At 34.6% G+C, this 13981-nt stretch overlaps 1 protein-coding gene across 1 annotated transcript in view; it reads right to left on the reverse strand.

The window, feature by feature from the left end:
* IBTK (inhibitor of Bruton tyrosine kinase) overlaps positions 1–13981 on the reverse strand; it is a 98214-nt gene that overhangs the window by 61926 nt on the left and 22307 nt on the right. The window contains exons 5-11 of the mRNA XM_020913943.2: positions 11563–11673; positions 9748–9918; positions 7847–7964; positions 7577–7757; positions 6121–6244; positions 3970–4147; positions 960–1134 (exon numbers count right to left, since the gene is read on the reverse strand). Coding sequence (XP_020769602.2) covers positions 960–1134; positions 3970–4147; positions 6121–6244; positions 7577–7757; positions 7847–7964; positions 9748–9918; positions 11563–11673 — 1058 coding nt within the window. The remainder of the gene's footprint in view (positions 1–959; positions 1135–3969; positions 4148–6120; positions 6245–7576; positions 7758–7846; positions 7965–9747; positions 9919–11562; positions 11674–13981) is intronic.

Here is a 13981-nt window from a genome sequence, read left to right on the forward strand (position 1 = left end):
TTCCTTTGAAAGGAGAGTTTTCTGTTTCTATAAGGAAACACTAAAACATAAATTTGAATGACTTCTGGAGAAATTTTTTAAATGTATTTTTAAAAGCATAACTAAAAACATTCAAAAAGAGTACAGTACAGTGTTCAACCTTTTCCTGTTTATATTTTTTCATGTCACAAGTGGAGAAGAATATATACAGAACAGCAAATAAAAACTTCAGGTCCCAGATCCCAGAATAAGTTAGAAACTCAAGGAAATAAAGATAAATATACACACATACATCAGTCCATACCATGGCTCTTGAAGTACTGTAAGCATGCAATTGTACCTTCCCAATCTACATTTCACTCTTCTCGGTAGGGTGACCAAGTCCCCTGGTCTGCCTGGGGCTGAGCAGTTTCCCAGGAGAGGAAACTTTCAGTGCTCAAGGTGGGACAGACCTGGGCAAACCAGGAGGAATGATAATCCTGTCTCTAGGACTTTTTCCCCTCTTAAATGACCCTTGATATTTATCTTAAACCTGTCATCTCTGTACTAACCTGACAGGAGATTTGCACTGAGATTCACAATGCCCTCCAAAACTACACTACTTCTTCTATCATTTCCCACCGTACTCAATGGTCAGAAAGTTTTGTACACTATGTAACAAATATTTATATTTCCCAAAATCTGAGAACCTTCAGGACCTCATGAAATACCAAAGATATGAATAAATTCTGTGTGTATGTACATATTACCTTCAACATTTTCAATAAATATCCTTTTGCAAGAACAAACACTCATAATTTCCAATAAAACAAATTCCACCTTTGAGGTAACCTAGTAATAGGATTATATGTCTGAAGTCTCTACGAGACTTGACAACAGCTTTTCAATTAAATCTGTACCAGGAGCTATTGAAAACAAAAGAAAACCCAATGACTGTTCCTTCTAAAAATGAAATTTAATATAGACAAGTGTACATTTACCTTGTTTTAGGATCTGACTGCAAGATTGCAAAGTTGCATCCACTTGGATCTGTGCTGACACTAACAGCTCTATGGGCAAAAGTAAGTTTCTCAAGTCGAATTCTTTCATATACACTATTTATATCAGAGACACAAGACACATCTGGTGAGGAATTATGAAGGTTTGATAAAATCTCTGATAAAAAGAAAAAAATAAACTTTCATTAATCAAGGCTTTATTGAAACTGTTAAAATGATTTAGGAGTAAATGGAATAGAAAAATGATTAGGAAAACAGGGAAATCTTTTGCCTGCATTAAGTCCTTTTGAAGAACTACATCTTCTCTCTCTTCAACATAATTTACACCCTATATATTATTCGTCTGATAAAAGAAATTTTGGTAGGTCAATTCTCCATTATTCATGATTTTTGTTTTATTTTATTTTCAGTATTGAAAGTGGCGGGAGCCTCTTTCAGGTCTTTATTCATGATTTTTAAAAAATTTTCTTCTTTTTCCAATTACTCATGATTGTGTCCTCCACACCGCAACCAAAGCTGTCTAAAAGGCAAATACAGTGTTATACTACTGTTGAAAGTTCCTCAGCTTCCATTAAAAATTGTATTTGCTTCCTCCCTTCTTCTCCCCCTTCCTTCCATTTATTTAGCAAATATCTGAATGACCACATGTGCTACGGTGATATGGCACTTTTCAGTGTAGCCCTAGTAATACTGTAGTGAACAAGACAGCATGCCTCTACAATCTTGGAGTATACAATCAAACAGAGAAGACAGATGTTAAACAAATGATTTTATCAGTAAAAGTCAGATCAGGGATATGAAAGAAAAATATGGCACATGCATACAAGTAAATGTTTCTGCCTGTAGTATGAAAAATGTTTAAAGCAAATAAAGACAAAGAGATCACTGACAAAACTAAGAGTCCAGAAAAAGAATGAACACTCTAAAACTGAGGTTGTAGCAATGAAACTAGAGAAAGCGGAGATTTCAAAACTATTTGAGATGGAAGCGACAAAACCTGGTGACCAGGGGAAATGGGGCGTGAAAGGCATCCCCTAAAACCAGTGAGAAGCAGACACGAAGCATGAGCGCGTGAGTCCAGCTTCAGATCGCTAGAGGACTAAGGCACAGTTCTAAGGGCTCCGACACAAGACAGAGTCCCTCTGGTTACCCTCAAACTCACCCTTTTACTCACAGGGATTTACTGATCTTCCTGACACTCAAAAAACTTATTATGTGCAAATTAGTATTTGTCTCCATGAACTGCAAATATTTATAAATGTATCTATTGCCCCTGCAAACTCATGCCTGTCTGAGAACAGGGGCCCACCTTACATATTTTTGTATCATTAAAACCTAGCCCTATATCCAGCACATAGTAAATATACCTTAAATGTTTATAGACTGGTGTAATCTATAAAGAAAGAAAATACTACAAATCAATAAACTATCCAAAAATCATTTTCCTTTGTGGCTTTATAATTTTGAAGAATATTTTTATAATTTCCTGAGTAATTATAAATGTTCTTTATATATCTTTTAGTATATAATAACTAATTTGTTCATTCAATAGATGACTTAATGAGGGAAGGAAATATGCTGAATGCTAATGATTACAAAGAAATCTTTATTTCACTGTGAGGATATAATGACTATACGTCATGGTCCTTGCCATCTTATGATATGATAGGAGACCAACATTAGAAAAATTAATCACAAAGATAAATACATAAAAACAATTAAAACTAAGCTACATGATAAAAATACAAAGAGAACATTAAAAGTTAAAAGGGGTAACCAAGTTTAAATAATCGGTGAAAACAACTCTGATGAAGTATAAATTAAGCTGAGATGTGAAAATAGAAAAGGCCCTGGGACTAACCATAAGTGGACAAGACTAAATACCTGAAGGTCAGTGTGTCTGGAGAGTGGTAATGAGAGGGAGAGAACTCAAGAGGAGTTCAGAGATGCAGACAAGGGTCAGACCAGGAGCCTTGTAGGCCATGTTCAGGAAGTGAGGAAACCATCAAAAAGTTTTTAAGCACAGGAATATTGGGATCAGATCTTAAAAGCTCATTCTGCTAAGAGAATAAATAAAAAGAAACAAGAGTTGAAAAAAGGGAAACATTTTTTGCAGTGACCATTTGATATGACTTGGGCTAGGGTGGAAGGAATGAGATGTGAAGAGGTAAATGAATTCTAGTTTTTCTGGAAAGAAAAAAAAAAACAGATTACTAACTATGGATGAAAGAAAAAAGCCACTACTAGAGTTAAAAAAAAAAATGTTAAGCAATCCACAAGTTTGTAAATTCATAGTCAGAAAATCAAAAATGAACTATATAATGTAATGAATAACTTCTATTTTCCATGCTAGCATCTTAAAGCTCTCCTTTATATTCATCAAGGAACGAATAAAACTTGCCTCCAATTATTTTATTTGCTTAAAATAAATTGTTTAATAAAGTTACCTGAACTTTTTAAAATTCTCAATGAATATAAAAACCTTATTCTTCCTGTAATCTTCCTCTAAATCCTAAAACACCTTATGAAAGTTTCATTTTATATATTCAAACATGTAAAAAAAACAAAACAAAAAACCCCAAAATACCCCCAAAGCATAAGCCACCCAATTCTCAATTTGGGGAGAGGGGGAAAAAGGAATTTGGAAGATTGTTCAAATCCACCTGCAAAGTTTTTTGTTGTTTTTTTGTTTTTAATTTTATACTGCCCTGTCCCTAGAGCCAAGGCTAGAGATTAGCAATACTCAGCTTCTGTTATTGATGAGAATGTACCATGATTTCAGGGCATACTGACAGATATAAGGTTGAAAATTTAGGATTTAAGTGGATTGAATTCCGTTTGTTTACCTGCACACAGACAAACCAAAATCAAAAGAAGAGATATAAAGGTAAAACCTAGTAACACTTGTCAGTTAAACCTAATAATAAATAAGTATAAAATTAAACATTAGCTAGAAGGTACTTTTACATGCCATTCACATATATGAACTAACCTTTCTTTTCAGAACTCTTTCTTTTTTCTTCAAACCATTTCCCTCTAAATCCCTCTCCATCTTGTGTGACAAAAAGAATTTCATTTCTACTTAAAGCAATATCAGAAATGAAGACTTGGCGTGGATAGGCCCATCGACACTGCTTCATAGAACTGTTGACAGATCTCCAACAAAATACCTAAGATAAAACCAAATTACAGTGGAATAGAAAGCAATATAGCATCTAAACAACCAAAAAATGAAATCAGCAAATCTTACCTCAAAAAATAAGAGCTCTCAGTATGTTTCAATGTTCATTTTTCCATAGTAAAAGATATATATAAAAGCCATGATGGTGTGTCTCTCAGAAAACACATCAAGCAAACATGAAGCATTAAAAATACTTCAAAGACACTTCTCTTAAGAAGTAATGTTCAGTGTTACTCATTTGGAGCAAACATATGCTACAATGTGTTACTCATTTGGAGCAAACATATGCTACAATGTTTAGCATACAATGTTAAGCATACAATATGCTAAAGAAAAACAAAATTCTTAATGCTAAAACTTGAATGTCAGACTTAAGTGTAATATTTACAAGAAGAATGAAGACCACCCTACAAAAATCCAAACTTTACTCTAGAGGGGAACAAAAAAAAGATGTATGCATAACTCAAGTAAAACAAAATCTCAGAGACAGAACAATCATCACAGAATTCAGCAGCTTCCACGTGATTCTGCCAGCCTTAGTGCTCCCGAGAAATGGCCAAGGGGCTGCTGCTCAAGGACTGGAAATGACAAGAGACCAGGGGCTGGGCTTTCCAATCCAGCTCTATCTAGAGCAGCAAACCTTGTTTTTTATCTACATCATAGACAGGCATTCCAAGTACAATTTCATTTGAAAAATTAATACTGCTGATCTTGAAAAGCTCAATCCCCTCATAATTAAGAATCTTAAAGCACAGAATGGTATCTGCCAAGGTCACTCAAATAATATACACAAAATATAGATTCTACTGATTAGCTGATACTATCAGAGCTTGTCTGTCATTATTACAGTAAAGTTATTAATTTTACAAGAAGTAAATATCCACATGTATAAACAATCTAGATCTCTATTAATGTACATGAAATATATCCCAAAGTCAAATGTTTTTAATATTCAACTTTTTAAACGTAATTCTATGCCTCTGCTTCCTTCTTTTAGTACAAATTAGATCTCTAATTCTTAAAGATAGTTCCCTCAAATAAAATGATCAATCAAAGATTTATGCCTATAATGTACCAGGAGGTGGAGTTTTATGATTAATTCTTCAGTTTCTAAAATGTCAATTTTTATAGCACTTTATAAAACCTCAATACACTTACTGTATGTTTATATTTTATAAACAAAAAGCAGATAGCAATCTGTTTTTCCAGTCACAGTGTAAAACTTATTCAGTGTTTCTAATGTATAATACATATTTTCAGTTGACAATTTTATCAGAGAAATGAAAATTACAACTCTATTTACTTAAATGAAAAGAGATAAGAGAGGCTTTTTTTTTTCAGTTGCACCAGGTGGCATGAAGGATCTTAGTTCCCTGACCAGGGATCAAACCCAAGCTCCCTGCACTGGGAGTGCTGAGTCTTAACCACATGACTGCCAGGGAAGTCCCAGAGATTGTATAGTGATCCAGAAATACATTATATTTTCTATATGATAGTTATAATCTCTGTATATATAATATTTTGTATACATCTAAGATCAAATTTGAGAGAAAATTTCCAATTACGTATTTTTAATACTGCCAGCTTAGTTTTTTACTTTTTTAGAGTAGTTATATACCTCATATCTATTTAATTCAATATCATTTTTGAATACTTACTGTATATATCAAATAACTCATCAAATCCCTTACTTCTATTTTAAACACAATAAATGAAATTTTAAACTACAGTTTAACAAGGCAGTACTATGCAACATGAAAGGTCATGCTTTCTCTGAAATACCAATTAGTATTTCAAACCAATTAGTACTGGACATCAAAAACAAGTAGGGACAAAAACATGTAGGGAAACAAAAGTCAGTAGGAATCCACTATCATAGAAACACAGTTTTACATTATCAGGTCCTCTATAGCTATCAACTGAGAACAAGATTACTAAGCTTTTGCATAAATATATACTCACCCTTCCAGCTCCATCCATTGCAAGAATGCAAATTTTTTGACCCCCATTTTCTTTCAAATGTTCAGGATCAACTTTGTATTCCATATGACCCCCAGATACAAGAACCTTTTTCAAGTTCAGTTGTCTGAATGAAAACAAAAAAAAAATTCTAGATTAATATGTTTGTTATAATATACAAGCTCAATTTTAAAGAAATGACTATTCAAACAATACTTTAGGGTGATTGCTGTGAAAAGATAAAGTAAGGTGATTTGACCTTTGGTATCCTTAGTCCCTCCTTTTATGAGTTTCCCCTACACAATGACCATCTCCTTCTATGGCAAGTTTATACCTACTCAGATACACATGCTACATGCTATGTATCTAAAACCCCATGTACTAACATATGTATTCTCCCCAGATTAAATAACTGGTAAGGTGAAAAAGCTCCTATATGTTATCTGCAGTTTTAACAGAAAAAATTTAAACCTCAAAACAAGACAGAAATCCTTAGTTTCAAATGTGGACAACTTTAAATAGATATAGCTACCATTGGTGTTGCTAATTTAATAACCCATCCACTAGCCAATTCATTATACATTTCATTATATCCACACATGTGATGCCTATGACACTGTGTGAAATCAACCTGCTACTACTCCAATGACTGTCCTCTCTTTCAGATATTTTTAAATGTTTAAAAATATTTTATTTTTATATTTTAAATAACATAATATTGTATTTTTACATTTTATTTTAAAAAATAAAATAAAAACTATTTTTAAAAAATATTTTTAAATGTTTTTCTTTTCAAAATTACTATGCTATAACAAAAGAATTTTCTTAGGCAAAACATGATGTAACATATCTATGTAACTTAGTGTTGTCAGGTTAAGTTTTATAAATGCAAAGTAAAAACAAACTCTAACAATCCACAAATCATCTCATGCTCAGAAAGATACCTACATAATCAGTTCTAAGAAACATGTTTGATCACATTTTCATGTTTTTATAACTGAAATATGACCTTACAATTGAAAACTTTCCAATTTTTATACACTGAAAATAAGTTGTATATATCAATCTTCTGTTCATAACGGTATCTGTTCATGAAGTTACCATCTCACTGACATTAGTAAAAGCACATTCTGTTGTATTTCAGTTCAAATCCCTGATTAGTTTAAAAGCTGGATGGCTACTCTCTAGAATTCCTACACACGCCTACTCCGACTTATAGGTCATATTTAACCATATATTATCGTAATTCAGAAATACTCTTTACAACCCTACAAAGAACTTTTACATATATTTACTGAACATTTGCCAAAAGATTATCATCTTAGGCAAAAACCCTTGACTTTCCCACCATTCAATGGACCCATTTGACACTTCAGAGAATAACACAGAGCTGAAACTCAGATATTTGCTGGAAGAGTTGAATTATTAAGGTATGTTTCTTTCACAGAAATATACATACTTAGAAGCCAGCTTCTTGCATTGATAGTCTGCAAGTAAGTAAATATCTCCTTTTGTGGTAACACAGACAGTAGCCCCATCACTAGCAGCAACCAAAGACAGAGTGATGTCCTTATGATGAAGGGCAGAGACTTGACGAGGAGCAGTTACACACTTTTCTCCATTGGGATCTAGTAAATAACCTAAAAAATTACATCAACAAACAAATCACAAAATATCCATTTTAAGAACACAATTTACTTTTCAGATCCTGTCATCCTGGATTTCTTACCCAGCTGTCCACCGTTTAGTCCCATAGTGTAAACAGCCTCTCTAGTCCACAGCACGGTATGAAACCTTCCAGCTGCTACTCCAATGACTGTCCTTCCTTTCAGATACTTTGCCTGCATCTATTCAAAAGACAAGTGAGGCTTCAGTTGATTATGTATCTATAAACTAATGGAATTTTGCAAAAGATCAGGCAGACCAGGGTAGCCAATACAGGGCATACTTGCTGCCAATAACCCCTTCAAGTGCTAACGGCAGTCATCACCAATAGATCTCAGCACTAACACTGACTCCAACTCCTCTCAGAACCTAAGACATTTTGGTGCAGCCACAGCAGTTTTAACATATAAAAAACCTTACATATACCAAATCATTAAACTTTTGTTAACAAGCAATATTCACAACAGGCATTCTGGTTCTTATTAGAAAACATGGTACTTTTTACATTTGACATATCCAGAGTCTCTCAACAGTAACACTGCTGACAGTTTGAACCAGATGATTGTTGTGGGGGACTGTGTCAAGGAGGTTTGGTAGCATCCCTGGCCTCTGTCTACCAGATGTCAGTACCACTAACCCCACCCCTACCCCCACTACTCCCGTTTTAACAACTAAAACTGTCTCTAGACATTGCCAAATGGCTCTGGGGCACAAATCTGCCCTCACTTAAGAACACTGGATATGTCCTTAATAAGCCAGAGCTCCAAGACAGCCACACAAAGAGAATGAAAATGAGTAAAAGCTACCATTCCTAAAGAAGTCTACAAAATGATTAAATAGCTACAAATTCCACAGTTGGTTGAGGAAAATGGATCTTCTAAGTACCAAAGATAGGAAACTACCTCTCATTATCTTGGAGTAATTACTATTGATTCACTAGCCATCCAGAACGCAAAAGCATTGGATTTTAAAACTTTATTAATAAAAAATGTATATCTAATAATCATTTTAAATCCAGAGAATTAAACCAATGAAGAAATTTAATACCGGAAATGCAAAATTTTATGAGTTGAAAACACATGTGTTACAGATGATTCTGCTGCTGCTGCTAAGTCGCTCCTGTCGTGGCAGACTCTGTGCAACCCTGTAGACGGCAGCCCACTAGGCTCTTCCGTCCCTGGATTCTCCAGGCAAGAATACTAGAGTGGGTTGCCATTTCATTCTCCAATGCACGCATGCATGCTAAGTCGCTTCAGTCGTATTGGACTCTGTGCGACCCTATGGACAGCAGCCCACCAGGCTCCTCTGTCCACGGGATTTTCCAGGCAAGAATACTGGAGTGGGTTGCCATTTCCTTCTCCAATAGATGATTCTAGTAATATATTAATTTAAAGCACCAGTCCTGTCCTGTGTACTAGGTCCCTGAAGTTGAGGAAAGGTCACCTTCTGCTGGTAGCTGTACAAAAGAAAAAGGGACAAGAGAACACAGAACAGTGGCTTTCAGGCTTATATTCCCTCAAATAAACTTGCCAGGTGTGATTTCTGTGCAGAGACAGATTGACCATGAAGCCATAAGCTTAAGCTTCTGGGTACCTCATTTGCATAGCCCATTTTTTACTTATAAACTTTTTTTTAAACGAGGGCCTCAAAATTAAGCTTCAAACCCCAAATATCTGGATCCCCCTCTGCAAAATATCTGGATCCCCCTCTGCTTGTCACCACTTGTAAGTTGAATCAAAGGCACATTGCTGCCTAATATCCCAAGTGCTTTCTTTCTCACTCCAAACAAATTTTACTTTGTACTATGCTCAATTTCTCCCATGAAAAATAAGATATATACCATTTAATAAACATATACCATTGACTATAGGTAAAATAAGTTGCTCTTATCAACACCTTCTATCCTTTTGTCCATGTAGGTTTTATGGCAATGATCACATTATTGTTTAAAAAAGAGAAGTTTACCTGTCTGGGTACATTACAACTGGAAGGTGGAGGAATGAGTCCTAATTGATGAAAAATATTTAGACCAAATGTATAAACACATCCATCTTCAGTTAATACAACAGTATGATCCTTAGCAGCTGCTACTTGAGAACAATTATGACCACTCAGTCCTTCCACAAGCCTAGGGACCTACAAAATAAAATTAACTTTGGTATATTACATTAACCATTTATATAAAATATACAAATAGAATCTGAGAATATTACATCCCAAATGACATGACTGCTATATGGCTGTATCAATCATAGGCAAACTCTACAATTCAACAAGGAGGGGGATGAATTAAATAGGACACAGACATTGCTTTACAAATAAAATACAAAATCCCAGTGAGAGATTTTAATAAAACAACTGGATTCGATAAATGATTCTGAGCCCTTATCATGTATCATACACCAAGTGCAAATTTGTTTGGTTTGAACAAAGGGCACTCTTTAACCAAAGTATTCACTCGTGGAGTGAAGCAATTAATAAAAATACAGGAATCAACATAGCCCTTCAGTGAATACCAAACGATGTTATATTCCTTTAAAGTCATCTGTTCTGGGTTCAAATCTTAATCCAGCCATTTACCAGCTGCTGCTGCTACTGCTAAGTCACTTCAGTCGTGTCTGACTCTATGCGACCCCATAGACGGCAGCCCACCAGGCGCCCCCGTCCCTGGGATTCTCCAGGCAAGAACACTGGAGTGGGTTGCCATTTCCTTCTCCAAGGCATGAAAGTGAAAAGTGAAAGTGAAGTCGCTTATTCATGTCCAACTCTTAGTGACCCCATGGATGGCAGCCCACCAGGCTCCTCCGTTCATGGGATTTTCCAGGCAAGAGTACTGGAGTGGAGTCCCATTGCCTTCGCATTCAGCAGCTATTTGATCTCAAAAAAATCTCTTAACTTCTCTCATTTTCTTCATCTGAACACAAAATAATAATGGTATTTTGGATGATAATAAGATCAACAGAAGGAGTAAATGAGTTGGTAAGCACAAAACAACCATCTCTGGCTCAGAGTAAACAACTGATAAACGAGTACTATTATTACTATTGTCATTATGTATAAAATGAGGATAGTAAGGCTATAACTTCACAAGGCTATTTAAAGCTTAAATCAAAGTAACAATACTAAATGGAAAGCATAAACAATGCCTAGCACATAATATACCCTTCAAATAATAGAAGCAATTATCATAGCGCTCTCTCCTTTTTAAAGACCTCTTAAACGATGAATATGCCAGCAGTCCCCTCAAAAAAAAACAAAACCCTTAGTTAAAAGTAAGGTATTTTTCTGAATGTAATGATTATTAGGTTTTCCCCAGAATTAGCACTAAGTTTCAGTAGCTAACTCAATTTTGTGATTATATAATGAAAATACTGGCTCAATTTTTAAACCAAAATACCTTAATGAGAAGTTAAAAATGAATAAATCCTGGACTACAGCAGAAAAAATCTTTACAATCAGTAAACTCCTTTTAAAATTTCAACTATGGAAATATTTTAAAGCTTATTTATATACTATATCTCCTGATTCAATACTTGCTATAAGAAAAAAATTTTTTGATGCTTTAGAATTTTACATATTTAAATCTTTATTTTAAACACAATATACCAGGAAAGTAACTCATCTTTTAAAATCAGTTATCATTGATATACTATTGGTATACAGTTGGTATACTATTTTCTCCTTTCAGTTAGTTTAAAAAAAAAAATTTAGTTAAGTGAAGCTTCCAATCTATCAAATTTTACCAAAGTTACCTAAACTGTATAGTGACATTTCAATTACCAAGCATGTCTGTTCATCTCCATGGCCTAATCGTCCTCCAGGACCATGACCACAGGTGTAAACCTGCCCTTTCTGAGACAGAAACACTGAGTGAAATTTACAAAGCACCACCTACAGGAAAACAAGAGAATATTATTAAATGTCTCTGTATAAAATATCCTGTATTTTATAAAAAAGAAATAACAGAATATTACTAATTGTTTAAGCTAGATAATGGGTACATCAGAATTCATTATACTATTCTCTCTACTTCATACATGTTTAAAGTTTTCTGAAATAAAAATATAAAATATATACTGGTCTATTTTAAAACTATGTCTAAAACCACTGACATATGGGGAAAAAAAATTTAAAAGGAATTAAGCACGTGTAACACAGAAGAGACTAAACAAAGGAAAATACAAAAAGTAACCAATTGTTTTCCAATTTCATAAAATCCGACACAACAAGAATTGAACGGAATAAAATATGAAGCATAAAGATTACCAAATAGTGAGATACTACTAGAGAAAACAGTAGAAATGCTGTTAAGAATATTTTTTTCAATATCACCTATACAGAGGGAGTGGTAGGTAAACAGTATGTCCTTTTTATATCTCTGAAATGTTTAATATATCTTTAATATCATTACATGGCTTTAAATAATTTATACTGATTTTCAAGCTTTTTTCAAGGCATCATCAGTACACTCATTTTACCTAAATACTACTTAACATCCTTTATCTTTAAAAAATTTGCATTTGTATTTCTTATGCTATCCATAAATATTTCTAACTTAGGACATTAAAAAAGGATTAAGAAATTAAAAAATCCTAGAATTGTTTATAAAAAATCCTAGAATTGTTTATAAGAATATTATAAGCTGAACTGCAAATGCTATTTACACATACCCTTAACCACTTGGCAAGTTCTGTAAATACTTTTTTATAGACTTGTTTTTTACAGAAGAAAGTTTATCAAAGACTCTGGGTCTAAAAAAAAAAAAAGACTCTGGGTCTTTGATTAAAGAAAAAAAGTCATTTATTTAGCTGTACCACAAATATCTAAAAGGTTAAAAATAAGATAAAAAATTTTATTCAAATTTGTAATACAAAGTTAAAATCTGTAAAGGAAATATTATTTTATGAAACTAGAAATAATACATTTTGTTCAATCCTATATTCAACATTAGAGCATCCCTATAATTTCCAACTTCGCTTCCTTGGTGGCTCAGTGGCAAAGAATCTGCCTGCCAGTGCAGGGTTCAATCCCTGGGTAAGCAAGTGCCCCTAGAGAAGGAAATGGCAACCCATTACAATATTCTTGTATGGCAAATCCCATGGACAGAGAGGAACCTGGCGGGCTACGGTCCACGGGGTCTCAAAAGAGTCAGACGCGGCTTAACAACTAACAACAACATCAAACAACCAACGCCAGAGTATAAGACCTTCAAATTTAAAACCTCTGAATTTTTTAAAGAAGCAACTGATCATGGATTTTCATCTTAATTATCAGAAATACATTATGCTAACAACAATAATCTCTGTCCCACGGCAGTCGCACGGCAGTCAATTCATCTGGTAGGACAGAATCGGCTGTTTTTCAATGAGGAATGGAGCTATCTACATAACCAGGCACTCAGTAAATAGTGCCAAAAACGTGCTTCCTCTTTTCTTACTAACTTACACTTCTTTCCTTTCTCTCAAACCTATCCATAGTGTTTGTGTTTCAACCCTTTCTCTGTGGTTAAGACAAAAAAATCCTTTACATCCTTAATTTCTTCACGAAATACTTAAGTGTCCTTGTCTTAACTGAAATGGAGCTTTGTCTTCATGTACAGTTTCATCCTTAACCCTACCAAGTGGAATATGCTCAATTCTTCTATAGCACATGTGTCTTAGGATCAGAAGGTACAATCAGCCCATTTCCTGATGCCTCCACGACTCCTTCCCATTCGTGTAAAAATCTCTGCTCCTGAAAAATCTTACCTCACAAAATCTGACTGTATCTTGTACCAAGTCAGAGAAGGAAAACAGGAGCCTTTCTAAGTGCCTCAACTCTGATCAGTCATTTGTAGCTGCTGACAGGTGAACTCTGAGGACTTGTCCCAATTCACTTTAAAACAGAGAGGCGGGGAAGAGAGTGGGACTGAAGGAGGAAGGGAGAGGAAGTGTGCGCTGTGATTGATCAGCAATGTCTACCGAAAGCTTTTAAGTAGGTGAGAAAGAAGAGCCAGCCCTGCTCTAACAGTTTCCTGCACCTTCTCTAGAGACCCTGGCCCCAGGCGTAAGACTCTGGTCTGTCCCAAGTCCTTTCAGCATCCTCAATTCCTTCCAAGTCTTTGTATTAAAAGATGGCTAGCCAGAATCAGGACACCTGACCTGAAGAATTGAGCATAGTCCACTTGGTAGGGTTAAGGATGGAACAGTGTACACAGAGA

The sequence above is a fragment of the Odocoileus virginianus genome, chromosome 19, assembly GCF_023699985.2.
Source record: "Odocoileus virginianus isolate 20LAN1187 ecotype Illinois chromosome 19, Ovbor_1.2, whole genome shotgun sequence".
Classification (NCBI taxonomy): Eukaryota; Metazoa; Chordata; class Mammalia; order Artiodactyla; family Cervidae; genus Odocoileus; species Odocoileus virginianus.